Consider the following 25978-nt stretch of genomic DNA (forward strand, 5'->3'; position numbering starts at 1 on the left):
TCAGCAAGGTTTTATTAAGGACTTCAAAAGGGGAGGGGGTATACGAACAGGATGTAGGTCACAAAGATCATATGCTTCTGAGGCCATTAAAGATCACAAGGCAAAAGGCAAAGCAAAGATCACAAGGCAAAGAGCAAAATTAGAATTACTGATGAGGATCTATGTTCAGCTGTGCACATATTGTATTGATAAACGTCTTAAACAACAGAAAACAGGGTTTGGGAGCAGAGAACTGGTCTGACCTCAAATTCAGCAGGGTGGAGTTTTTCCCCACCCTAGTGAGTCTGAGGGTACCACAGAAGACCAGGGTGTATTTCAGTCCTTATCTCAACCACATAAGACAGACACTCCCAGAGCAGCCGTTTATAGACCTCCCCTCAGGAATGCAATTCTTTTCCTAGGGTCTTAATATTATATTCCTTGCTAGGAAAAGAAGTTAGTGATATCTCTCCTACTTGCATGTCAGTTTATAGGCTCTCTGCAAGAAATAAAATATGGCTCTATTCTGCCCAACCCTGCAGGCAGTGTCAGACCTTATGGTTGTCTTCCCTCGTTCCCTAAAATCGCTGTTATTCTGTTCATTTTCAAGGTGCACTGATTTCATATTGTTCAAACACACATGTTTTACAATCAATTTGTACAGTTAATGCCATCATCACAGGGTTCTGATCACAGCTGACAAAGATAACAAGATTAAGAGATTAAAGTAAGACAGGTGTAAGAAATTATAACAGTACTAATTTTGGTAACTGATAAATGTCCATATTAAAATGAAATCCTCACAATTTATGTTCAGAGATTGATTGCAGTAAAGACAGGCATAAGAAATTATAAGAATACTATTAGGGAAGTGATAAATGTCCATGAAATCTTCACAATTTATGTTCCTCTGCCTCAGCTCCAGCCAGTCCCTCCGTTTGGGGTCCCTGACTTCCCGCAACACCATGCCTGGCTAATTTTTGTATTTTTAGTAGAGACAGGTTTTGCCATGTTGTCCAGGCTGGTCTCAAACTCCTAGACTCAAGTGATCTGCCCACCTTGGCCTCCCAAAGAGCTGGGATTATAGGCGTGAGCCACTGTGCCTGGGCTACTTTTTTACTTTAACTTTTCTAAAATGCTCTTGAAGAGCTGTTATTACCTTTTATACCTAAAACTCCCAGTTTTACTTCCCTGAAACCCATCCTGGGCAGGCAGCAGGAGTAAACACACATACTGCAATATTCCAGGGCTGCAGCATCAGACTCATAGGAGGAGGTAACTGCTGGACTAACAATGAGGAGAAGGAGGAGGGGTATGAGTCTATTCCAAAATTGGCCTTTCTTCTTCGAAAAGGAAAAGACCATTTATTGTTTGTGGATTCAAAAGGTTTGTTTCCTAGATATTTTCCCCAGGAGAAAAAAAGTTTCTCAGGAAACCGAGAAATAAATTATAATGAAAATAGCTATTGTATGAATTTTTTCCTTAAGCTTCATTTTTACATCATTATAATATTTGTGCTGTGATGAAGGTTGGGAGTCCTCTGGGGCAGACCAGTCTATTTGGGAGGGTATATATGGAGTTTGTGCGTGAGTACATGCGGGTGAGTGGGCGTGAGGGTGGAAAATGTGTGTGGAACCTGTGTGTGTGTGGAATGTGGAGCATATGCACAATGTGTGTGGAGTTTGGAGTGTGTGTGTGGATGAGAGTGTTGGAGTGTGGACGTGTGTGGAGAGTGCACAGTGCGTGCGAAGTTTGGGGTGTTTGTGCACGCGCGTGTGTGGCAGGTCCTGGAGCGCGTCCACGCGGCACCCCATGGGCAGTGTGCGCGCGCGAGAGCGGAGCGCGCCCCCGCGCCGCCCCTCCGGCCGGGCCCTGTGTGCGGCGGCTGCTGCCGGGCCGGGCGGCGGGAGCGCGCGGCGTCGGAGGCCGCCCCTCTGCGGAACGCCGAGCGCCGCGGGAGTGACCGGCCGGGGAGGACCAGGCGTCCCGGGCCCGAAGCGCGCGGGCTCCGGCTGGGGCGGCCGCGGACATGTGCAGGATGTCCTTCAAGGTGAGCGCCGCGGGCTCCGGGGCCGGGGCTGGGGCCGGGCTCTGGCGGCCGGGCCTGCGGGTTCGGGTGGGGTGGGGTGGGGTGGGGTGGGATGGGGTGGGCGCCGCCCGCTGCCCGCCGCCTCCTCCTTCCTCTCTCCTCCCGCCCGGGGCGAGGCCCGGGAGGAAGCGGCGGGGCTGGGTGCGTCCTGTGGGTTTGCGGTTTGCCTGCCTGCCCTGTCTGAGAGGCTTCGCACTCATGGCTGTGGATCGACTGAGTCTGCCCAGCGACGGGGCGGCGGGGACTGTCGCCGGGTAACAGGTCGGGGGCGGTGAAGAAGCTGGGGTCAGCGCTGTCCTGCAGCAGAAGGAGTCCCCGAACCTGACCCTCTGCGTCTTCATGCAGGAGTACCAGCTGCGCCCACGGCTGCTTCCTCCCCGGAGGGGTAGCCAGCACCCAGGGAGGCTTCAGGGTCCAAAGGTGTCTTGTCTCAAAAGAGTTGATTAAAGCCATTCCATCTAATCCCCACATTTTAGGATGAAAGAGGTTCATTTGCCTCGACTGAAAGGTTTTAATAAAAATAGTAGTTAAAATGTATTAAACAGTTCAAATGTGCCTGACTCTGAACCAAGGACATGATGTGTATGGTCTCAATCCTGGGGGAAACCTATGGGAGGTGCTTTTCGGGGCTTTTTTGTTGTTGTTGTTGTTAATGAGAAAACTAAGATATAGAGAAATTAGCTCACCCACGGTTTTGCAGCCAATAAGTTATGGTGTTAAGACTGAAACCCAAGTGTGTCTGGCTCTGAAGCCACTGTAATCCCGTTGCCGACAACAGCTCATGTAAGCAGGGAAGTGACAACAGTTCATGTAAGCAGGGAGATGTGCATGTTACAAAGATCTCTGGCTAGGTTTGGAGAAGAGGGTCGGAGCTGGGAGATGTTGTCATCTTTTTAAGAAATGGTGCTGGACCAGTGCATAGATGGTGAGAATGGAACGCAGTAGACAAATGTGAATGACTTTAAAAGATTTGTTTGTTTGTTTGTTTGTTTGTTTTCCTGAGACGGAGTTTTGCTCTTGTTGCCCAGGCTGAGTGCAATGGTGTGATCTCGGCTCATTACAACCTCCGCCTCCAGGTTCAAGCGATTTCTCCTTCCTCACCCTCCAGAGTAGCTGGGATTACAGGCGTGCGCCGCCATGTCCAGCTAATTTTTTGTATTTTTAGTAGAGACTGGGTTCCACCATGTTGGCCAGGCTGGTCTTGCACTCCTGACCTCAGGTGTTCCACCCGCCTTGGCCTCCCAAAGTGCTGGGGTTAAAGGCATGAGCCACTACGCCCCGCCTACTTTAAAAGTTTTAAATCGACGTAATTCAGTAGGGAAGGCAAGAGAGATAAAGATAAAACGTTTGGTTTGGGATAAAGTTTGAAGATGGATGGGAATCCAAGCAGCGATGATGATTAGACAGATACACACTCCTCGATCCCAGGAGGCAAGTCTGGGCAGCAGCTAGAGATGAGATTTAGGAGTCAGCAGTATTAAGTAGGCACCCATGGGAATGAACATGATTGCCCAGTGGAACTGTATAAAGGTGGAGAACAAGAGGACTGAGGACAAAATCTTGAAGAAGATTTGAGAAAGAGCAGCCAGAGACAAATGAGAAAACTCAGAAGCATGCGCTGTCACTTACACTAAGGATCTCTAATCTTCCAACAAAGATGAAGAGGGCCTTGATGTTTATTAATGCCATGGGGAAATCACACAAAGAATTGAAAAGTCCATTGGATTTAGTAACAGAATAGGCCCTGGTGACCTTGCCGAGAGCACTTTCAGTGATGTTAGGATCAGGAGCCAGATTGCAATAGCTTGAAAGAGAGTGGGTAGAATCCACAAGTGTGGAGAACTCTTTCAAGAAATTCTGCAAGAAACAGAGATTTTTCTTTTTCTTTTTCTTTTTTCTTTTTTTGAGACAAAGTGTTGCCCTTGTCACCCAGGCTGGAGTGCAGTGGCACAATCTCGGCTCACTGCAACCTCCGCCTCTCGGGTTCAAGCAATTCTCCTGCCTCAGCCTCCTGAGTAGCTGGGATTACAGGTGCCTGCCACCACGCCCAGCTAATCTTTTGTATTTTTAGTAGAAACGGGGTTTCGCCATATTGGCCAGCCTGGTCTCGAACTCCTGACCTCATGTAATCTGCCCACCTCGGCCTCCCAAAGTGCTGGGACTAGAGGCATGAGCCACTGCACCTGACCCAGAGATTCTTTTTAAAAGGCAGTGGCTGCAGCAAGGATCTGGAATTGACCAACGGTTTGTTTGCTTTAAAATGGTAGAGACTTGAGCATCTTTAAATGACGACAGGCACTTCAACAATAAAAAGACAAATAAAGCCTAATTTTAAAGTGGGCATATGAATAGACATTTCTCCCAAGAAGCTTACAAATGGCCAGTAAGCATCTGAAAAGATGCTTAACATTATTAGCCATGGTCTTGGAAATACAAATACAAAACTGTAATGAGATACCACTTCATACCCACTAGGTTGGCTTTAATCAGCAAGACAATGATGAATGTTGGCAAGGATGTGGAGAAATTGAATCTGCGTGCATTGCTGGTAGGAATATAAAATAATGCAGTCTTTTATTTTTATTTTTTATTTAGTTATTTTATTTATTTATTTATTTTTTGAGACGGAGTCTTGCTCTGTCGCCCAGGCTGGAGTGCAGTGGCTGGATCTTGGCTCACTGCAAGCTCCGCCTCCTGGGTTTACGCCATTCTCCTGCCTCAGCCTCCCGAGTAGCTGGGACTACAGGCACCCGCCACCTCACCTAGCTAGTTTTTTTGTATTTTTTTAGTAGAGACGGGGTTTCACTGTGTTAGCCAGGATGGTCTCCATCTCCTGACCTAGTGATCTGCCCATCTCGGCCTCCCAAAGTGCTGAGATTACAGGCTTGAGCCACTGCGCCCGGCCTAGTTATTTTTTTAAGACATAGTCTCACTCTGTCAGCCAGGCTGGAGTGCAATGGCACGATCTCAGCTCACTGCAACCTCTGCCTCCCGGGCTCAAGCAATTCTCCTGCCTCAGCCTCCCAAGTAGCTGGGATTACAGGCCTGTGCAACCACACCCGGCTAATTTTTGCATTTTTAGTAGAGATGGGGTTTCACCATGTTGGCTAGGCTGGTCTCGAACTCCTGACCTCAGGTAATCCGCCTGCCTCGGCCTCCCAAAGTGCTGGGATTATAGGCGTGAGCCACCACGCCCGGCCGATGCAGTCATTTTTAAAACCATGCTTGTCTTTCTTCAAAAAAATTTTTTTGTTTTTTGTTTTTTGTCTTTTTTTGAGATGAAGTCTCGCTCTGTCGTCAGGCTGGAGTACAGTGGCACGATCTCAGCTCACCGCAACCTCCGCCTCCTGGGTTCAAGCGATTCTCCTTCCTCAGCCTCCTGAGTTGCTGAGACTACAGGTGCATGCCACCATGCCCAGCTAATTTTTGTATTTTTAGTAGAGACCAGGTTTCACCATGTTGGCCAAGATGGTCTCCATCTCTTGACCTTGTGATTCGCCTGCCTCGGCCTCCCAAAGTGCTGGGATTATAGGCGTGAGCTACCGCACCCAGCCTCAAAAAGTTAAACATAGAGTTACCACATGACCCAGCAATTTCACTACTAGGAATATACCCAAGAGAAATGAAAACATGTTCACACAAAAACTTGAACATAAAGATTCATAGCAATAGTGTTCATAATAGTCAGAAGGTGGAAACAATCCAAATGTCCATAAACTGATGATAAAAACAAAATGTTGGCCAGGCACAGTGGCTCATCCCTGTAATCCCAGCACTTTGGGAGGCTGTGGCGGATCACCTGAAGTCAGGAGTTTAAGACCAGCCTGGCCAACATGGTGAAACCCTGTCTCTACTAAAAATAAAAAAATCAGCTGGACGTCATTGCGGGTGCCTGTAATCCCAGTTACTGGGGAGGCTGAGGCAGGAGAATCACTTGAACCCTAGAGACAGAGGCTGCAGTGAGCCAAGGTCGTACCACTGCACTCCAGCCTGGGTGACAGAGTGAGACTCTGTCTCAAAACAAACAAACAAAAAAAAGTGTTATGTATTATAAATACCATAGATTGGGAGGCTTAAACAACAGACATTTATTTCTCACAGTTCTAGAGCTAGGAAGTCTTGAGATCAAGGTGGCTGGTGAGGGCTCTTTTCCTGACTTACAGGTGGCCACTTGTGCCCCGTTTCCTCACATGACCAAGAGGGAAAGCTCTGGTGTCTCTAACTCTTTCAAGGGCATTAATTCCATCCTGGGGGCTATACCTTCACAACCTCTTTTACACTTAATTAACTCCCGAAGACGACTCCTCCTAAAATCATCACACTGGGCATTAGGACTTGAACACATGAATTTTGGGGGGATGCAAACATTCGATCCTCAGCCCCTGTCCCTGGCATGTCTGTCTGTGTGTAAAATGTATTCATTCCATCCCAACAGTCCCCAGAGTCTTAGCTTGTTCCAGCATCAACTCTAAAATCCACAGTCTCATCTAAATATCTAAATCAGATACTGGGTAAGACTCAAGGTATGATTCATCCCGAGTGAAATTCTTCTCTAGCTGTGAGCCTGTGAAATCAGACAAGTTTTGTGTTTTTGCTTTTGTTTTGAGACAGGGTCTCACTCTGTCGCCTGCCCAGGCTGGTACAATCATGACTCACTGCAGCCTTGACCTCTGGGGCTCAAGGGATCCTCCTGCGTCAGTCTGCCAAGTAGCTGGGACTACAGGCTTGCACCACCATGCTTGGCTAATATTTTTTATGTTTTGTAGAGATGAGGGTCTCCCTGTGTTGCCCAGGCTGATCTCAGACTGCCGGACTCAAGCAATCCTGCTTTGGCCTCCCAAAGTGTTGGGATTACAGGCGTGAGCCACCACGCCTACCTCAAACAAGTTTTGTGGTTCTAAAATACGACAGTGGGACAGGCATAGGATACATGTTTCCACCCCAAAAGGGAGAAGAAATTGGAAGAAAGGAATGACAGGTCACAAGCAAGTCCAATACCTAGCAAAGCAAATATTATTAGAACTTGAAGTTTGAGAACAATCCTCTTTGGTTCAGTGCTTTGCCTTCTGAACTCACTGAGTGGTGGGTCCTGCTTTCTGGTCCAACTGGGGCAGGGGATTGGGCTCACAAGACATTGGTGGTTAGGGCTTCAACATATGAATTTGGGGAGGAACACAAGCATTTAGTCCATAACATGGTAATCTGTACAATGGACTATCATTCAGCCATAAAAAGGAATGAAGCACTAATACATGCTACAACATAGATGAAACTTGGAAACATATTCAGTGAAGGAAGCCAGACACACAATGCCATATATTGGATGATTCCATTTATATAAAATGTCCAAAATCAGCAAATCCATAGAGACAGAAAGTAGACTAGTGGTTGCCAGGGGCTGGGGAAGAGAAGGGGATGGCAAGTGATTGTTGATGGGTAGATAATCTGGAATAGATAGTAGTGATGGTTGCGCAACCTTATTATGATTGCACCAAAACCCACTGGATTGTATACTTTGAAAGGATGAATTTTATCTATGTAGATTATATCTCAAGGTATTTTTCAATCATAATAGGGAATGTGGAGAAGGCGTGGGGACGATTTTGCTGAGTGAATTTCTCAGGGAGTTGAGGGCAGTGAGCCTGAGCTGGGTTCCATTTGCTGTGGAATTAACTAGAATGGCAGAAGGAAACCTCTCCCACTGGGGTAAAGGGAAAGGAGGTGAAGTTGAGGGTTGATGTTTTGTAAAGTGAAGCCCAGGATGAAGTCAGGATTTGGGGTAGGTAGAAAGGCAGCTGCCAAACCAGGTGCCAACATTTTCCGTGAATAAGGAAGAACGATCAGGAGGTGACAACTGCTAGGTGAGGTGAGGTAGAGGATGGGAAGATGGGATGACCTGAGTCTTGAAGGAGCAGAGATTTATACCCCTGAATGGAGGGGCAGTGGCCTGGAAGCCAGGTGGGCCTGTTCACTGCTGTGCTGAGGTTGAGGCAGGGAGAGAGGGAGTGCTCTGCCCTAGGCTAAGGATGAAGAGGAGTTGATGACTATGAAATGGACTTCCAGAAGGCACAGAGGGAAGGTCTGTCCAGAGCAGAGTCCCAGGCCAGTCTGAGATTTGCATTAGCAACATTCTTTCATCCACCGCCCATCCTGTCAAACATATTAAAATGCACCCACAGCCACGATAATAAAAGAGACTTTTTATTGTAAAATTTTTAGAAGGATTTTGTGATACTACTTTTTAAGTGATTTGGCTGTAAGTTACTCATTTAGTTGACCTTTTGTCCATTTTTCTGCAGTTGTCATAGTTGGTAACTCTCATGCAGTGAGCAAATCAGACCTACAAATGATTTTCATGTGGTATCAGTATTTTATGAATACCAAATTTAGCAGTTAATGAAGTTGACAGGGTGTTATGTTTTGTAGCTATTTAATTGAATATGTATTAACTTTGATTTGGGAACCACAGATTAACTTTTTCATTTTCATAGGCTCCTGAAAGACTCATAGGCCCTAGGCTCTGGGTCTCCAAAGCCTACGTGTAAAAAGGCCCCGCTTTGTTAGACGAGTCTGTGGAAGAATAAACAGAGCGTTATAAGTCACAATTTAGGCTCTGCTTGATGATTCAGAATCAATGTATGTAGGGCTGCTTGCATCTGAACCACATGACCCCTTTGCATCTACTTTTCATGGCTTTTCCATCATGCTGTTATCAGTGACTTCTCACTGGTACCACTTTGCCTCCAGCAAACTTCCTTTAACAACGGGCAACGCCTAATCTCTTCTGCTTGAGAACACAGACACATGTTGGTTAGAAGTATCTTTTAAAGTAAAAGGAAACTCAGAGAATTATTTTTTAAAAGGAGGCCAGGCGTGGTGGCTCACACCTGTAATCCCAGCACTTTGGGAGGCCGAGGCAGGTGGCGGGTGAATCACCTGAGGTCAGGAGTCTGAGACCAGCCTGGCCAATACGGCCAATACAGTGAAACTCTGTCTCTACTAAAAAGTACAAAAATTAGCCAGGCATGGTGGCATGTGCCTGTAATTCCAGCTACTCAGGAGGCTGAGGCAGGAGAATCACTTGAACCTGGGAGGCGGAGCTTGCAGTGAGTCGAGACCGCGCCACTGCACTCCAGCCTGGGCGACAGAGCGAGACTGTCTCAAAAAAAAAAAAAAAAAAAAAAAATTCATATTTCCTTTAGGGTCTGCTATCTGTCATATGATGCTATACCCCAGCCAGGTTGGAGTTGGGTATCTTATTCTACAAAGAGTCTGTTTTGTGAATCTTATGAACTATATTTTAATGGTAATGCTGGTTAATTGTTGCGCCTAAGTTCCAAAGGGAGGAGGGTGTAATGAGGTATATCAGACCTCCCTTCCTGTCATGGCCTGAACTTTTCAGGTTTTCTTTGGGATCCCCTGGGCCAAGAGGGGGGTCCACTCAGTCAGTTGGGGGGCTTAAAATTTTATTTTTGATTTACAGGCTTAATGTTTATTAAGCATTCTGAAAATTGTAAATACTTAGCACAAAGTGGGACAGTGGATTAGAATAGCCAGTAATGTCTCAAAAACATCTTTCTGCATATAGCTTTACAACCCCTCACTACATCTTTATTTTATGTCACCTCTAATATCATAGAAATTCATTATTGAATAGAGCTAATATTATCTTGATTGAATTAATAAGTGTACGATTGAAGTCCACATTACTCTAAACCTTTTAAAACTAATAGTTTAAATCTCTACCCCCCTTAGCTTTTAATTAGAATTCCAGTTCTGTACAATTAAATTTTCCTCTGTGTTTCCTCTCCCCTTCCTTCCTGTACAATTTCTGGAAGTGTACAGATGAGCAGTGTATTAGCCAAAATTCTGACAGTAAATGGAAGGGGGCAGGTAGGGAGAGAAGAAAATATGACAAATGTGGAATATGACAAATGTGGAAGCTTACACTCAATTTTCTACAAGGTGTAAAATGTAAGATCTCAGACTCTGGACCCAAATAGACTATCAGACTTTTTCTTTTTTCTTTCTTTCTTTTTTTTTTTTTTAGAGAGGGTCTTGCTCTGTCACCCAGGTTGGAGTGCAGTGGTGCCATCTTGGCTCACTGCAACCTCCACCTCCCAGGTTCAAGCAATTCCTTGTATAATCCCCAGTAGCTGGGATTGCGCATGTGCCCCGTCACACCCAGCTAATTTTTGTGTTTTTAGTAGAGACAGGGTTTCGCGTTGTCAGCCAGACTGGTCTCAAACTCCTGAGCTCAAGTGATCCGCCTGCCTCAGCCTCCCAAAGTGCTTGGGATTATAGGCGTGAGCCACCGTGTCCAGTCCAGACTTGCATTTATTTATTTATTTATTTATTTATTTATTTATTTATTTATTGGTGGGTGGGGGACAGAGTCTCTTTCTGTCACCAGACTGGAGTGCAGTGGCATGATCGTGGCTCACTACAACCTCCGCCTCCTGGATTCAAGCAATTCTCCTGCCTCAGCCTCCTGAGTAGCTGGGACTTCAGGTGCGCACCACGATGCCAAGCCAATTTTTGTATTTTTAGTAGAGACGGAGTTTCACCATGTTGGCCGGGATGGTCTCGATCTCTTGATCTCAAGATCCGCCCGCCTGGGCCTCCCAAAGTGCTGAAATTACAGGCATGAGACACTGCACCCAGCCCAAACTTGGATTTAAATCTCAGCTCTGTTATTTGGATGAGCCAAGATCCCTACTGCGTGACCTTGACTAACTCATTCCTATGCTCAATTTCTTCATCTTAAAAATGAGAATAATAGGCCAGGCATGGTGGCTCATGCCTGTAATCCCAGCACTTTGGGAGACTGAGGCAGGTGGATTACTTGAGGCCAGGAGTATGAGATCAGTCTGGCCAACCTGGCGAAGTGCTAGCTCTACCAAAAGTACAAAAATTAGCCAGGCATGGTTAGTGTCAGGCATGGTTGCAGTGAGCCAAGATTGCACCACTGCACTCCAACCTGGGCAACAAATTGAGACTCCATCTAAAAGAGGGGAGGGGAAGGGAGAGGAGGGGAGGGAAGGGGAGGAGGGAAGGGGCCTTCCTTTAAAAAGTAAAAAATAAAAGAAAACATGGGACTAGGCTGGGTGCAGTGGCTCATGCCTGTAATCCTAGCGCTTTGCAGGGCCAAGGCGGGCGGATCACTTGAGCTCAGGAGTGCGAGACCAGCCTGGCCAATATGGTGAAACCCATCTCTACCAATAATATAAAAATTAGCCAGGCATGGTAGCAGGTGCCTGTAATCCCAGCTACTTGGGAGGCTGAGACAGAAGAATCGCTTGAACCTGGGAGGAGGAGGTTCCAGTGAGCCGAGATCGTGCCACTCCACTCCAGCCTGGGTGACAGAATGAGACTCCGTCTTAAAAAAAAAAGAAAAAATGGGAATAATTATATTAGTTATACATTACTTAACAACAAGGACACATTCTGAGAAATGCACGTTAGGTTATTCCTTCATTGTGCAGACATCAGAGAGTGCTCTTACTACAGACGTAGAGCGTGTAGCTGACTGCACACCTAGGCTCTATGGTGTAGCCTATTGCTCCTAGGTGACAAAACTGTACAGCATGCTCCTGAATGGAATACTGTAGGCAGTTGTTACACAGTGGTGAGCATTTGCATATCTAAACACATGTAAACGAAGAAAAGGTACAGTAAAAATATGGTATTATAGCCGGGCGCGGTGGCTCAACCTGTAATCCCAGCACTTTGGGAGGCCGAGACAGGCAGATCATGAGGTCAGGAGATCGAGACCATCCTGGCTAATACGGTGAAACCCTGTCTCTACTAAAAAATACAAAAAAAAAAAAAAAACTAGCCGGGCGAGGTGGCGGGCGCCTGTAGTCCCAGCTACTCGGGAGGCTGAGGCAAGAGAATGGCATAAACCCGGGAGGCGGAGCTTGCAGTGAGCTGAGATCCAGCCACTGCACTCCAGCCTGGGCAACAGAGCAAGACTCCGTCTCAAAAAAAAAAAATGGTATTATGATCTTAGGGGGCCACCATCATATATGCAGCCTATCATTATATATTACATGACTGTACTAGCTCATGGGGCTGCTCCTGGAATTAAATGAGTTAAAGCAGTAAATTGTTTAGCACATTGCCTGATGCAGAGCAAGATCTCAACTTAGTTGTCCTTGCTGTTACTTAGAAAGTTGCAACCAGCAAGCCTGAGAGAAGCTCCTTGGTTTTATTGTAGTGATCAGAAAAATCAAGAAAGAGATGAAATAGTAATAGCATGCTTGGTAAAGAGCTTTACAGCGTCTGTGACGTATTTTCACGTGCACCGTCTCCTTTAAAGGCTGGAGGACTGGCCCCGTCTCTCTCCACACCATTTATGATTATGTGCATATCATACCCAGAGGAGATTTGGAAGTTATCCAGGGAATGTGATGTCTATAGACACCAAACAGAAGGAAGGTTGGGGACTTTCCATCTTAGCTGGAGAGGAGCTTGGGATGGAGGATAGGAAGGAGGTCACCAGGGTCACTGCTGCCTTACTTCTTGCTGTCCACAGAAGAATTTCACAGGAGACAGAACAGTGTGATGGTGAGTTAAAGGGCAGCCTCAAGCAAGAGACTGCCTGTTGCTGAAGCCTGACTTGCCATTTCTCACTTACCTCATCTGTAAAATGGGATCGTCCCAGTGCCCACTTCACTGAGCAAGGATGAGGATGAAATAAGCTAGTGTGTGCAGAAGATATGCCACGTGGTCCAGAGTAAGCACTTTGCACTGAGTGAGCTCAAGATTTCTGACCTCCAGTAAATGTGCCGGTCATAGGGTGACAGGAGCACCTGCCCATTTCTTTGCTAGACATTGCCACCTAGATGCCCCATAGGCACTTGAAACCCAGCTTGTCCAACCCTGAACTCATCATTTTTTCCCAAAGTCTGTCCTTCATACGGTGTTTCCAACCTTCATGAATTGGCACCAAGATCAGCCAGGCACTGGAACCAGAAGTCAGGAGTCAATCCACTCTCCTATTCCCTCCTCTCCTGCACATACAATCACAGACCAAGGCTGTGCAGTTTAGCTCCTTAAAATGTCTCCAGTCTGTCCAGTCTTCCCATTCCCACTGTCGCTGCCTCTTAGTAAATTAAGCCCTTGACGGAAAATGAAATATTTATAGCTTTTCACAAGGCTCAGTTTCTAGAACCTTATAGGAAACCAAGATGTCCAGCCTGGCTGGAGAGGAATCCCCAAGGCCATCCTAAAGGGAGGAGAGGCCCCGGCTAGAGATCTTGTCATGACAGTAGTCACTTGCTGTTTGCAGATGGGCTTTTGAAGGTATTTGGGGTTAAAGTGAAATGACAGAGTCCCTGCAAATGAATTACAGTTTATCATTCTTGTGTGTTTACCTTTCAGGAAAAGCTAGCAGAGCTGTTCCCTGGTGCATATTACATTGTCTGCCTGATTCACCTTCCCAGACTTCATTTTGGCCTTGTGCAATCTCTTTGTTAAAAGACTTTGTTTCATGATTCATTATACAGGTCAAACCTCCCTTGCCATTGCTTTGCCTAGTTACTGACAGCTGGAACAAATTAGACCTAGCCTGGTTCCTAAGCTGCAGTGCTGGTGTGAACACCATGGTTGCAGTTTGCCTTGAAAACTCCAGGACAGCAAAATTTACACCTTTAGGAAAGGCGAATTGTTAACCTGAAATTGGAGGTGATTTGTTTTTCCTCCTAAATAAGCCAGGAAACTATTCAAAGTATGTTTGCTATTAGCTTATCACTCCCCACCTTGCCGTTCTCTCATTCAAGTATGCACAAGGGCATACACCTGCGTATGTGCTGAAGGACTTCTGAAATGAAATCCTCACACCCACAAATACTGCTGCCACTCTCCTTTCGTTTTAGAGGGCTTTGTTGAGTAGCTGAAATTGTTGGTATTTTCTTTGGAGCTTAGAGAAGCATTGTATTTAATGCAATATCAACATATTTAAAAGACATACTGTGCAAAAGGCCTTTTGAGTCAGGTAGATGTTTTAAACCCACTCACAAAAAAAGTGCTTTTATTAAACAATGTGAATACTTTTATAAAATTTCCTAAGACCATCAAAATTCTTTATTAGTACCAATACTCTGGATTTAATTTTGCCTATTGATTCTGACTTTGTAAAGAAAAGTAAATGGAGGAAAGGAAACTCGCACTTAATCAGCATTTATGGTGTGTTGGGTACAATATCAGGCAAAAATCAGCATCATTTACTACTGTCAACTTCAAGGCAGGTACTGTGATCTCCATCTAAGCAAGAGGAAACCGAGACTCCCAAGGGCCAACTTACTTTTCCAGGGCTGGGGTGAGCTGTCTGGTCCCAAAGCCAGTTCCTCCCTTTCATGGACTGTTCTCTACAAACTCATATCAATTATTTTAGAGAAGAAGAATGTACTGCAGTTAGCTCTGCTACCCATTTGGAAGACCTGTTTTCTACTTCCATGCTTTCCATGGGTATGGCTCCAAAATTAACTTTGTAGCTTTAAAATAACCCGGCAGGCCCAGTGCCGTGGCTCATGCCTATAATCCCAGCGCTTTGGGAGGCCGAGGTGGGTAGATTGCTTGAGCCCAGGAGTTCGAGACCAGCCTGGGCAACATAGCGAGAACCTGTCTACAGAAAATAAAATAATTAGCCAGTCATGGTGGCATGTGCCTGTGGTCTCAGCTACTCAGGATTCTGAGGTGGGAGGATAGCTTGAGCCTGAGAGGTTGAGGCTACAGTGAGTCATAAGTATGCCACTGCACTCCAGCCTGGGCAGCAGAGTGAGTCCCTGTCTCAAACAAACAAAGTGATCCAACAGTGGAATGAAGGATCCATATGTGGACATGTAATGGCATTATTTGCCCCAAGTTCCTTGTTCTCAACACAAACCTCTGGCAAGTTCCAGCTGAAGCAAAGAAAATTAGATGGAGGGCCGGGCGCGGTGGCTCATGCCTGTAATCCCAGCACTTTGGGAGGCCGAGGCAGGAGGATCACGAGGTCAAGAGATCAAGACCATCCTGGCCAACATGGTGAAACCCTGTCTCTACTAAAAAACAAAAATTAGCTGGGCGTGGTGGCGCATGCCTGTAGTCCCAGCTACTCAGGAGGCTGAGGCAGGAGAATCGCTTGAACCCAGGAGGGGGAGGTTGCAGTGAGCCAAGATCGCGCCACTGCACTCCGGCCTGGCAACGGAGCGAGACTCTGTCTCAAAAACAAAACAAACAAACAAAAAAAGAAAATTAGGTGGAGGCAAAGTGAAACATTCACACAGGTAGATGGAATCAGATAGAAAGCGTTGAGGGCTTAGGAAAAGGGCAGGTAAACTCCTTTGAGAAGTCAGAATTGGGAGAAATTTTGCCCCACTTAGAGGTGAAGAAAGATTTGGAATGTTTCCGGGAGGAAGTAGCATTTGAGCAGAGCCTTGGCCTTGAAGGATGGAGGAAAATTCATTTCGAGCAAAAAGGAAACTGGGTGAACAAAAACACAACAGAGGCAGGAAAGTGAGAACACCAGTGGGAAATAGGTTATTAATAGTGCTGGATTATCAACAACACTGCTCTTCAGATCATATGGTGGCTCAGGTGTCTGGAATCCAACAGCGTTCATTCTGTTATTACAGTCGTCTATTGCTGGAGGAGCAATCTTTCAAATGATGCTACACATCTGGATGTTCTCCTTTCTGAATGTTATTATCTATGTGCATAGAAGCAGTCATGTTAACTGACATCAATTTTAAGATCCTGTTTCATTTTGTTCTTGCAGAAGGAAACTCCACTTGCCAACGCTGCATTCTGGGCAGCCAGGAGAGGAAACCTGGCGCTGCTGAAGCTGCTGTTGAACAGCGGCCGGGTGGACGTGGACTGCAGAGACAGCGTACGATGGTTCGGTAGATGCATGCCCAGCATCTGTGGGCAGAGGAGCACCTCAGGAATACATTCCCCTTTACGATGCTTATTTACTTGTTCATGTGTTTGCTTGCTTTATCCTTTTTAAAACATCCAAGGTACTGTGGTGAACTTAAAAACATGCTGAGGGAAGTCAGAAAGAAAAGGAAACAATTAAAGGCATAAAACAGAAGGCAACCACAATAGGGAAAGAGGCACTTCACTGGGAATCAGAATTGGCAGATTACAAGAAGAAAAGCCTGTTTAGTGAACGAATTCAAGCCAACCACTTTAATGAAAAGATGGAGATAATTTAGAGCACAAGTGGGCTGCCATGGATGTGGGCGTTATGTTTCTTCTACAAGGATGAGAAAACAAAAATGGAAGCCTCCCCCCGGGCTTTTATCCTTTCATTACCTCTTGCAAACATAAGTACACTAATTGGCAATTTAAAAGGGGAAACAAAAATAGATACTAGTGCCCACCGGCAGATACCACTTAGAGTGCCTTCCCATCCCCAGCTAGAGGCAATCCTTTTTCTGTCCTCAGCAAGACTTCTCGTCTCTGGGGACCAAGAGGACCTCCAGTGAGGAAAGGGAGCAAGCAGTGATGTTTTGATTTTAGAATTTGAATAAAAATGTTTCAAAGGAGTTTTGTTTTCCTAAAAACAGGGTGTGCCATTTCCAGCTTTTATTGTACAAATTTGGTTCAGTGAAATCCACCACCAGCCCAAAAGTGAAATAGCAGTTTGCCCCAGTTGGCCCCGTTGGGGCATCAGGGCAGGATATCTTTGGTTTACAGGATATCTTTGGTTACACCTCCAGACCCACTCCACACCCTTCTCGCTCTTATTCCCACAGTCTGAACTGTATGTACTACTTCAGCAGACTCACTTCCCTCTGGCCTCCAGTGGTGTTTGGCCCATAGGAGCATCTGCAGGAGTCAGAGAGTGGGAGGAGAGGGGTGTCAGGGAGCCCAGCGCCCTCCCTGTTTCTGTCTGGCAGCAGCGCCCCGCTGTTCTCTGCATCCTGGGAGCCACTCCCTTGCCCTGGCACCTTCAGGCTTCGGCTGGTCATGGACTCCCACTGTTCCTAAACCCCAGTACTATGCTGTTCTTTCTAGATGCCCTATGCCCAAGCCTTAGCTTAATAGTCTCTTTATTCCACTTTCTTCCAATTATCCCAGTTTGAATGTACCATCTGTTCCTTGCCAGAACTCGGGCTGTTGTCAGGTCTTGGGCATCTGTGAACTGGCCATCTCGGTCTTATTTGGGTTTTATGGGATTGGTTCCTACACCACAGTGGGAAAACCACAGGGCAGAAACACCAGTTGTCACTGTGGCCAACATGGCCAACATGTCACTGTGGCCAACACCAGTTGTCACTGTGGCCAATCCGCCTCTACTAAAAATACAAAAATTAGCTGGGTGTGGTGGCAGGCGCCTGTAATCTCAGCTACTCAGGAGGCTGAGGCAAGAGAATCGCTTGAACCTGGGAGGCGGAGGTTGTAGTGAGCCAAGATCATGCCATCGCACTCCAGCCTGGGAGACAAGAGTGAGACTTCGTCTCAAAAAAAAGAAATGCCATAGAGCCCCACTAAGAAGCCATTAGCTTTTCATTACTTTGCTACTTTACCTGTACTTTTTACATAAAGCAAACAAGACTTTCACAAAACTCACATGGCCATTGGCAGAAGTCAACAAAAGCCAGATGACAGCCTAACATTGAATTATCGTAATGTTATTTTAATATCTGACACTTACTGAACTAATATCTACCATTACTGTGTTAACCATATTGCCTGACTTATCTCATTCACTAATTTAATCAGGCGGATACTTTTATTATTCCCCCATATTTCAGAAGAAGAGAATGAGACTGAAGGGTTACATGATGTGCCCAAGATCATACTGTCAGTGACTACTCAGCAATACTGCCTTCCTACAAAATCCCATAGATGAAAATAACACGAAGCCTCCAAATTTCACTTAATTACCCTATACCTAATGAGCCTCCCCTGTGTGCAGAGCCATCTGTCTCTCTCATCGTCCACTTCTGAGCAGCAGGTTGCTGAATATGCAGAGGTGGTAGCTAAGAATTTCAAGTGCTTGAAAACAACTGTAAGTCAGACTGCAAATGCCCACTTCAATTAGAAGGGTCCATATCACATGGTACACCTCAAGTCCTTGAATCTTAGAGCTGGGACAGACTTTGGTGATCGTCCCATCCAACCTCTCATTTAAAAAAATGAAATAAATGAGTCCAAGTAATTGTAAGCAAATTGCCCAGGTTACACTGTTGGTCAGTGACAGCCACCTGGGTTTAGCCCCCACAGCTCCTGACTCTCAGCTCTCTAGTCTCTCATTTCACCTGGTGCCATACATCTTTACCTGAATCATTTTGAAGATGAAGACTTTTAAATACAGAAAATCAGATGGTACCATTTAATTTTTTCTTTTGCATTAATAGCAATGTTTTGGCTCAGGAATCATTTAATAGGAATCATAAAATGACAGCATTATATCATCGCTGCCTTAAAATGCAATAACTATGTTTCCTTTGGACTGTGCTTCTGAAGGTAATGGAAGTAAGTGAATTTTTAGATTGAAAATTCCAACCTCAGCAATTTGTCGCTTTGCTTTTTCCCGTCTAGGCTGCATGATGAGATTATTCATGAGCACTTTTATCACTGCAGGGAATTTTGCCCTTGGGTGTGTTCTGAGTGGAGCTGACGTCTCTGCAGCATCTTTTCTAGGACCCTTCTCTCTGACATAGCAGTGGCCTAACTGTTCATCTGTCTCTCCTCCATCCAGCACGGCACCACGCTCCTGATGGTTGCTGCCTACGCTGGCCACATAGACTGTGTGAGGGAACTGGTTCTGCAAGGAGCAGACATCAATCTCCAGAGAGAGGTAGGTCAGGCTTTGTACTTGAAGAAAAATGACCAGGCTCAGAGATCTGAAGTTTTCATAACAGTGAACTGGTATAGGGGACAAGAGCCATCATTGCTTTTCTCCCACATTAAAGCCCATTGAAGAGTTTATTGTGCCTACAATGAGGTCCAGCAACATACTAGCAGTTATAATGCATTTGAGCGTAGCTTGTGGGGCACATCTGAGGTAACCAAACCTCTTACCACCTGCCTATAAACACTCACACTTTTTTTTTTGTCAAGCTTAAATCAGTTCTTTATTCTTCCCTTGGGATGAGATACTGTAGGATTTATAGCATTTTCATATAGATCATTATATTTTTAGAACAGTTGAGTCACCAGCGTATTTGTAATGAGACTCACTTGCTAGGATGTCTCAATCATCCTCCCCAAACCATGTTTTCAAAGGACTGCTCTATAACTGGCCATGAATTAAATAAGCTCTCCTGAAAAAAGCCATATGGGTCAACACTGGACAAAAATGTGAGCCTGTTCCCACACTTCATTCGAAGACAATCCTGGGAGTTTGGTCTTGCTTGAGGATCCATTCTTGGTCTAATCTAGAGAGGCAGAAGGGAGGCTGGACTTTTTTTTCTTTCTTCTTCTTTTTTTTTTTTAAGACGGAGTCTCGCTCTGTGGCCCAAGCTGGAGTGCAGTGGCGCTATCTCGGCTCATGCAACCTCTGCCTCCCGGGTTCAAGCGATTCTCCTGCCTCAGCCTCCCGAGTAGCTGGGACTACAGGTGTGTGCCACCACACCAGGCTAATTTTCTGTATTCTTAGTAGGGATGGGGTTTCACCATGGTGGCCAAGATGGTCTCGATCTCCTGACCTCGTGATCCACCCACCTGAGCCTCCCAAAGTGCTGGGATTGCCTAGGCCAGGACATTTTGACATACTTTGGGGCTCAGTTCTGAGAAGGCTCCATCCATATATTTCCAAGCTGATGTAGGACCTGGTAAACTAATCTTTGTGGAGACACACGCTCAGATCATCCCTAGAGTGCATCTGACCTCTCAGTTCACACTGACTCAGACCTGAGATGGGCTTCCTGGGCAAGTCCAGACTGAACCACTTGGTTTTCCTCAGTCCAGCCTTATTTTATCCCGGGTCCTGCCTTGCAACATTTTAGAAAGACAATTCACCAGCCAAACTTCCGTCAAGCCAGTATATCGTATATCTCATTCTTCCAGCCTGGACCGTCACCTCTGAGTGGAGCAAATTAAGACATGTCAGGTCTCAGGACTGTCTCAAGAGTTCCAGGTGTAACATACGCCTGGGCAACATAGCAAGACCCCATCTCTACAAAAAAATTTAAAAATTTAGCCAGACATGGTAGTCCACACCTATAGTACCAGTTACTTGAGATGCTGAGGTTAGAGGCTTGTTTAAGCCCAGAAGTTACAGGCTGCAGTGAGCCATGATGGCACTACTGCACTCCAGCATGGGCGACGCAGCGAGACCCTGACTCAAAAATAGAGTTCCAAGGCACATCCAGATGTCCTTCCCACCACCCGTCTGGGTGTTGGACGCCTTGGCTGTGGACCACGAAAGAGTGACATGCAGAATCTGGGTCTGGGTCTCTGTAGCCCTGGATCAACAGGCCTGGTCTATTGAGAGGAACAGTATAAAGAGACTACAGCAAATGCAATCTTCTCACAAACAGATTCTTTGGTGCAATTTCCATAACACTAGATCGTTGTTTTAGGCCATTTTCACTTCAGCACTTAATTTTCCTGTGGGATGAAAGTATCTGGACCCATTTAGAATTATAGTTTAAAATTACTTTAATCTTTTTATTTTTCCTCTCTGCTTTATGGTCTTTGTTTATTACAACTTTAAAGACAGATTTTCTCTAATAAAAACAATATGGTCCAGATCTGGTTTACTTTAAAAACTTTATCCTGAAGGACAAATTCAACATGCACAAAAATCTCTCTGAAACAACTGAGAAAAGCAGCTAGAAGAGAGAAGTATTGATTTCTAGCCAGTCTATGGTTTCTGTGGTTGTATATTTATCCATTTGGTTCCAGTTGCTCAGCTAATCTTGGAGATGAAAACTCTCGCAGCACTGAGAACAAAAGCCTTTGAAGATTTACCAAAGTGTATTCAGCTTAATGGTAACTTGTGTGGCTCAAATGATGGTGCTGTGTACGTTCCTGGAAGTCCTTGAATTTCCTGAGACTATGTCAGTCTGGAGCAAGAGGGCTGCCAAGCCAAAGGCAGACCCCATCTTCCTGTACCAGTTTTGGAAGCTGAAATAGTGCCTTGCAGTGCTTTGAAACTTACTCCTATGGCAGACTTCTGCCTTGATCCATTGTTAATCCACTTTGCAGTATCAGAATATTTGTCTCCTGAAAAACTACCTGCCACTCTGCTTAGGTCAGCTCTCTAGATACACAGAGCTTGCTAGAGAGACAAACTGAAAGCTAATGTTCCTGAAACACTATTGCTTTAAAGAACCCACAATTGGCTGATGATACCTCTCAGGCATAGGAGCTGCAAATGCAGTTGGCATGAAGCCTGAAGTAAGGCACACATATTTAAAACTTTGATTCACATTCCAGACTAAGGTCTAGGTCCTATTGTCTATGGATTGCTGCATTGAGGTACTGAATGATTGATAGTAGTGTGTATGTTCTAAAATCAACTCAAACTGCTCTAATAATGATTTATGTAATTAATGTGTCAAGAAAGCCTATTGAAAAACAAATTCTTTTACTAAGGAAACAACTTCTAGAAAAGATCTTTGATAGTCTCTACAATTTAATGTCTGTTGAGAAAGTGGGAGTTTTCCTATTCTAGCCAAGTTTCTTCCTCTAGAACTATTGATTCCCTAAGGTTTCTGGAACCCAGCATCCTCAACTGTAACAAAGCAGTGGGAGGATGCTTCCCACTTATTTCTGTGGGAACCAAGGAGAAAATCACACCTGCACTGCAGGCAGAAAGGCCCTGTGAATGGTCACAATGCCTGTGCCTTCCTGAGACAGAGTCTGGCTGAGGGCACAGCCTGATGTGGGTTATATCTATCTGGGAAGGTGTTACATGTTCTCCCTCAGTGGTGGTCGTATCAGCACCCTAGATTCTTGTAATCTCCCAGGATAGAAGTCAAGAGAGATTGTCAGATAGCAAAGAGAAAGTTTGTTTAGCTTGTGCATAAGGGAACCAGGTTCCGTTATGGAAAGGAAAAGGGTTGGCTGCTCCCCAAGAGAAGTATGTGGGTTTGTTTTATAGGGCCTTTTTAAAGGGAAGGGTTTAGTTGGGGCATGTATAGGAGGGGTTTCTGCAGCACTTGCACAGTAGCTCAATATGCTTTTTTATGCATCGCATGTAAGATTAGCATTTTAAATCTCTACCTTCAGGTGTGATTTTTAGCATTAAGATAAGGAAGAGGTGACTGTAAGTTGAAGTTTAAGTCTAACTCTGCATGCAGGGCACCAGGAAGTCCCTACCCACCTAAAGTGAGAATTGTGGTTGGTCTTTTGTTGCTGATTGGCTGTCACAGGATCCTTAGGGTGTCACTTTGCCAGCAGGAAATCTCCATGGCTGGCAGTGCCTTCCGCCCGAGTGTTGCTCAGGCCCGTTGGGCTCATTCTGCCCACTTGGCCCAGCAGGCTGCACTCAGTTCACCCTACCAGCCCAGATCCCACACCTGCCAAAGGCAAGCCAGGTGTGTGAGCAAGCATGGGGTCCAGCCACTGCACACAACCAGGCATGCCAGCTGTGGTGAGGCTGGCAGCTCCAGGGACTGGCACAGGCACCAGCTCTGTGTGAGGCTGTGGCTGGACCAGGTGTACCGCAAGTGGCTTCCACTGCAGGCACCAGGGAATGTAGTGGTGCCTGGAAGCTTGGAGATGCCAGGAATCGCAGAACCCCAAAGAGGGTATCATAGCCCTGTCTCAGGGGGCCCCTAGGTCTGGGCTCCCCGAAGGGCCACAGCTCTTCTCTCCTCATCACCTGCAATGTGGTGAGCAGAAGGCATGTTTCAGCCCTGTTCGTGTTATAAACAGGGTCATTCAGCAGGTCCCAAATTCTTGTCCCACATCCAAGAAGAATGAGGTATGCAAACAACTGGAGGGTGAACAAAGTGGAGAGGAGCTTCGTTGAGTGACAGAACAGCTCCCAGGAGACCCGAAGTGGGTGACTCCTTTCTGCAGCCAGGTTGTTCTAACAAGTGTTCAGCTCTCAGTGGGGAGGAGACCCATAGTGGGTAGCTCCTTTCCACAGGCAGGTCATCCTGACGATTTGAGGAGACCCAAAATTGATAGCTCCTCCCACAGCCGGTAGTCCCGACATCTGTGTCCAGCTCTCAGCAGAGAGGAGACCCACAGTGTGTAGCTCCTTCCCGTAGCTGGTAGTCCTGACCTGTGTGTCCAGCTCTCAGTGGACAGGAGACTCACAGTGGGTAGATCCTTCCAGCAGCTGGTAGTCTGGACATCTTTTTGAATCTGGCTGAGTCAGAGATTTTTATGGGCTCAGAAAGGAGGGGTGTGTGCTGATTGGTCCATGGGAAACCATGGGTAGGAACGTGTCTGCCTCCCACCATCAACATGCCATCCACAGCACCCAGGCTGTTCCTGCCAAGGGGCGCCTACAGGCCCACTCCTAGCTGCCCTCAGCCCCTCGACCTCCCTCCTGTGCTTGTCAGCACCCGAAGTCTGGAGGGGGCCAAGGTCGGGGACAAGGCTGGCATGTCAGCACCACCTCAAGCACGCACACCTCAAGCATGTACTTGCCTAGCCAGGTCATGACAGACAGCACCCAGGCTCGGCTACAACTTTGCTCCACACCGGAGCAGGTGCTGGGAGTGGGGAGAGGCCAGGGAGCAGGAGCAGGCACTTCCAAGCCTGCGGGGGAAATGGGGGCTTCCCAGGCCCAGAGAGCACAGGGATGCCCAGAACTGGAGCTGCAGCTGGGCATGGTTCTCCCACCCATCAACTCAGTAGGGGACAGGGCTCCCACCTGCTTCCAGCTCCCACTGGACCTGAGGAGCGTGCAGCCCCAGCCGTACCTCCCCCGTGGCAGCCTGCATCTTCGCAGCCGCTGCTCCAGACAGGCTGCCGCTGCAATCAGTGAGATGTTAGGCAAGCTACAGCTTGAGTAAGGGGCTTTTTTTTTTCTAGACCACATTTAAAAACAGGCAAACAAGTGGGTGGATCCTGCCTGTCTCAGTGGGTCTTATTGTCCCCACTCCCATCCCACACATGCATGCACACACACACATATTCACAGAGACACCCAGGCCCTTAGGAACAAGTTTGAAGCATGATCACTAGCTTATAGGCCAGGCTGTCCTCAGCTTTTCACACGTGAGCCAGACCTACCACCTTAACAGCTTTGGGTAAACTATGGAAAAAGGGGTTTCTTTTCACTGTGTCTGGTAAGGTGTAGTACTAGCTTTGTCCCAAGCTCCAAGCTCAGAAGTGAAGAGTACCTCTATAGGAAAAATGTATGTTGCCCACAAGAATGGTTCATGATTTTGCTCATATTACACAGTGGTTTGGGTACCAGTCTTTGAGTAGGCTTGTAAAAGTAGATAGGAAGGGAGGATGCTAAAAACTGTCTCAGAATATCATGATCAGTTTACATTTTAGAATCAGGCTGTTTCTTGTTATTATGTCCCATTTTGAGAAATGTTTTGAGCTCATTTTGACTCTGGGCTTGCAATTGGAGAAGTTTGTGGGTGAATTACTTATTTTCCTTCTTGTACAAGTAGTCTTCCACTCTGGGGCACTAAACGTTGTAATTTGAATTCTTCCCTGTATTAATGAATGCTAGTGTTTACCAAACACTATACCAAATATCTCGAGTTTCCAAGGGCTGCTGTGACAAATTAACACAAACTGGGTGGCTTCGAATATCAGGAATTTATTCTCTCGGATCTGGAGGCCAGAAGTCCAAAATCAAGGTGTGGGCTGTGGCACACTGCCCCTGGAGGCTCCTGCGGGGATTCCCTTCCTGGCCTCTTCCAGCCCCTGGTGGCCGTCAGCACTCTCTCCTCATGGCAGCAGCTCTCCAGTGTCTGCCTGTGTGGTCACATTGCCTTCTCTCTGGGTCAAATATCCCTCTGCCTCACTTTAAAAAAAAACTTTTATTGTTTTTTGTTGTGGTAAAATACACATAATGTAAACTTAAACCCTTAGCCATTTTTAAGTGTACAGTCTTATTAAATGCATTCATAATGTTGTACAACCAGCATCACCATCCATCTATCTCTATAACTCCTTTCATTTTGTAGAACTACACAACTCTGTATCCATTAATAATAACTTCCTATACTCCCCTTCCCCCAGCCCCTGGCAACCAGCATCCTGCTTTCTGGTTCTATGACTCTGACTACTTTAGATATCACAGTAGGCTGGGTGCAGTGGCTCATGCCTGTAATCCCAGCACTTTGGGAGGCCAAGGTGGGCAGCTCACTTGAAGCCAGGACTTTGAGACCAGCCTGATCAACATAGTGAAACTGTGTCTCCTAAAAATACCAAAAAAACCAGCCAGGTGTGGGGGTGCATGCCTGTAATCCCAGCTACTTGGGAGGCTGAGGCATGAGAATCACTTGAACCTGGGAGGCAGAGGTTGCAGCGAGCCGAGATGGCGCCACTGCACTCCAACCTGGGTGACAGAGCAAGACTCTGTCTCAAAAAAAAAAAAAAAAAAAAGATATCATAGTAGAATCATCTAGTTGTTGGCCTTTTGTGACTAGTTTATTTCACTTAGCATATCATCAGGACTCATCCATGTTGTAGCATGTCAGAATTTCCTTTCTTTTTAGCTACATAATAGTCCGTTGTATGGATACATCACATTTTGCTTGTCCGCTCATCCATAGATGGACACTTAGGTGGCTTCCACATTTTAGCTATTGTGAGTAGTGCCTCTGCCTCACTCTTAGGACACTTGTCATTAGATTTAGGGCCCACCCAGATAACCCAGGACAAGCTCGTCTCAAAATCCTTAACTTAATCACATCTTTTGCAGTAGAAAATAATATTCATAAATTTTAGGATGGGGACAGATCTTTTGAGGAGCCACCATTCATCCCATTTCACTAAGAATAAAGTTTTCCTTTCCTTTTGTCACTTCTCTGACCAAAAAAT

General features: G+C 46.1%; 1 protein-coding gene across 29 annotated transcripts in view; it reads left to right on the forward strand.

The window, feature by feature from the left end:
• The first annotated feature begins 1668 nt into the window (after positions 1-1668).
• ANKRD29 (ankyrin repeat domain 29) overlaps positions 1669-25978 on the forward strand; it is a 77233-nt gene continuing 52923 nt past the window's right edge. For 12 of the 29 annotated variants that reach the window (XR_012427246.1, XR_012427247.1, XR_012427249.1 and 9 more), the window contains exons 1-3: positions 1824-2029; positions 15831-15941; positions 18765-18863. Coding sequence is in view for 23 of the 29 variants with exons in the window: in XM_074022722.1 (XP_073878823.1) it covers positions 2009-2029; positions 15831-15941; positions 18765-18863 (231 nt within the window). In the remaining 6 variants the exon portion in view is untranslated. Of the gene's footprint in view, positions 2030-15830; positions 15955-18420; positions 18539-18646; positions 18864-25978 lie in introns of those variants that run through there. The other 17 variants (XR_012427244.1, XR_012427245.1, XM_065533995.2 and 14 more) reach the window with 4 other exon arrangements.

This window comes from Macaca fascicularis, chromosome 18 (genome assembly GCF_037993035.2).
Source record: "Macaca fascicularis isolate 582-1 chromosome 18, T2T-MFA8v1.1".
NCBI lineage: Eukaryota > Metazoa > Chordata > Mammalia > Primates > Cercopithecidae > Macaca > Macaca fascicularis.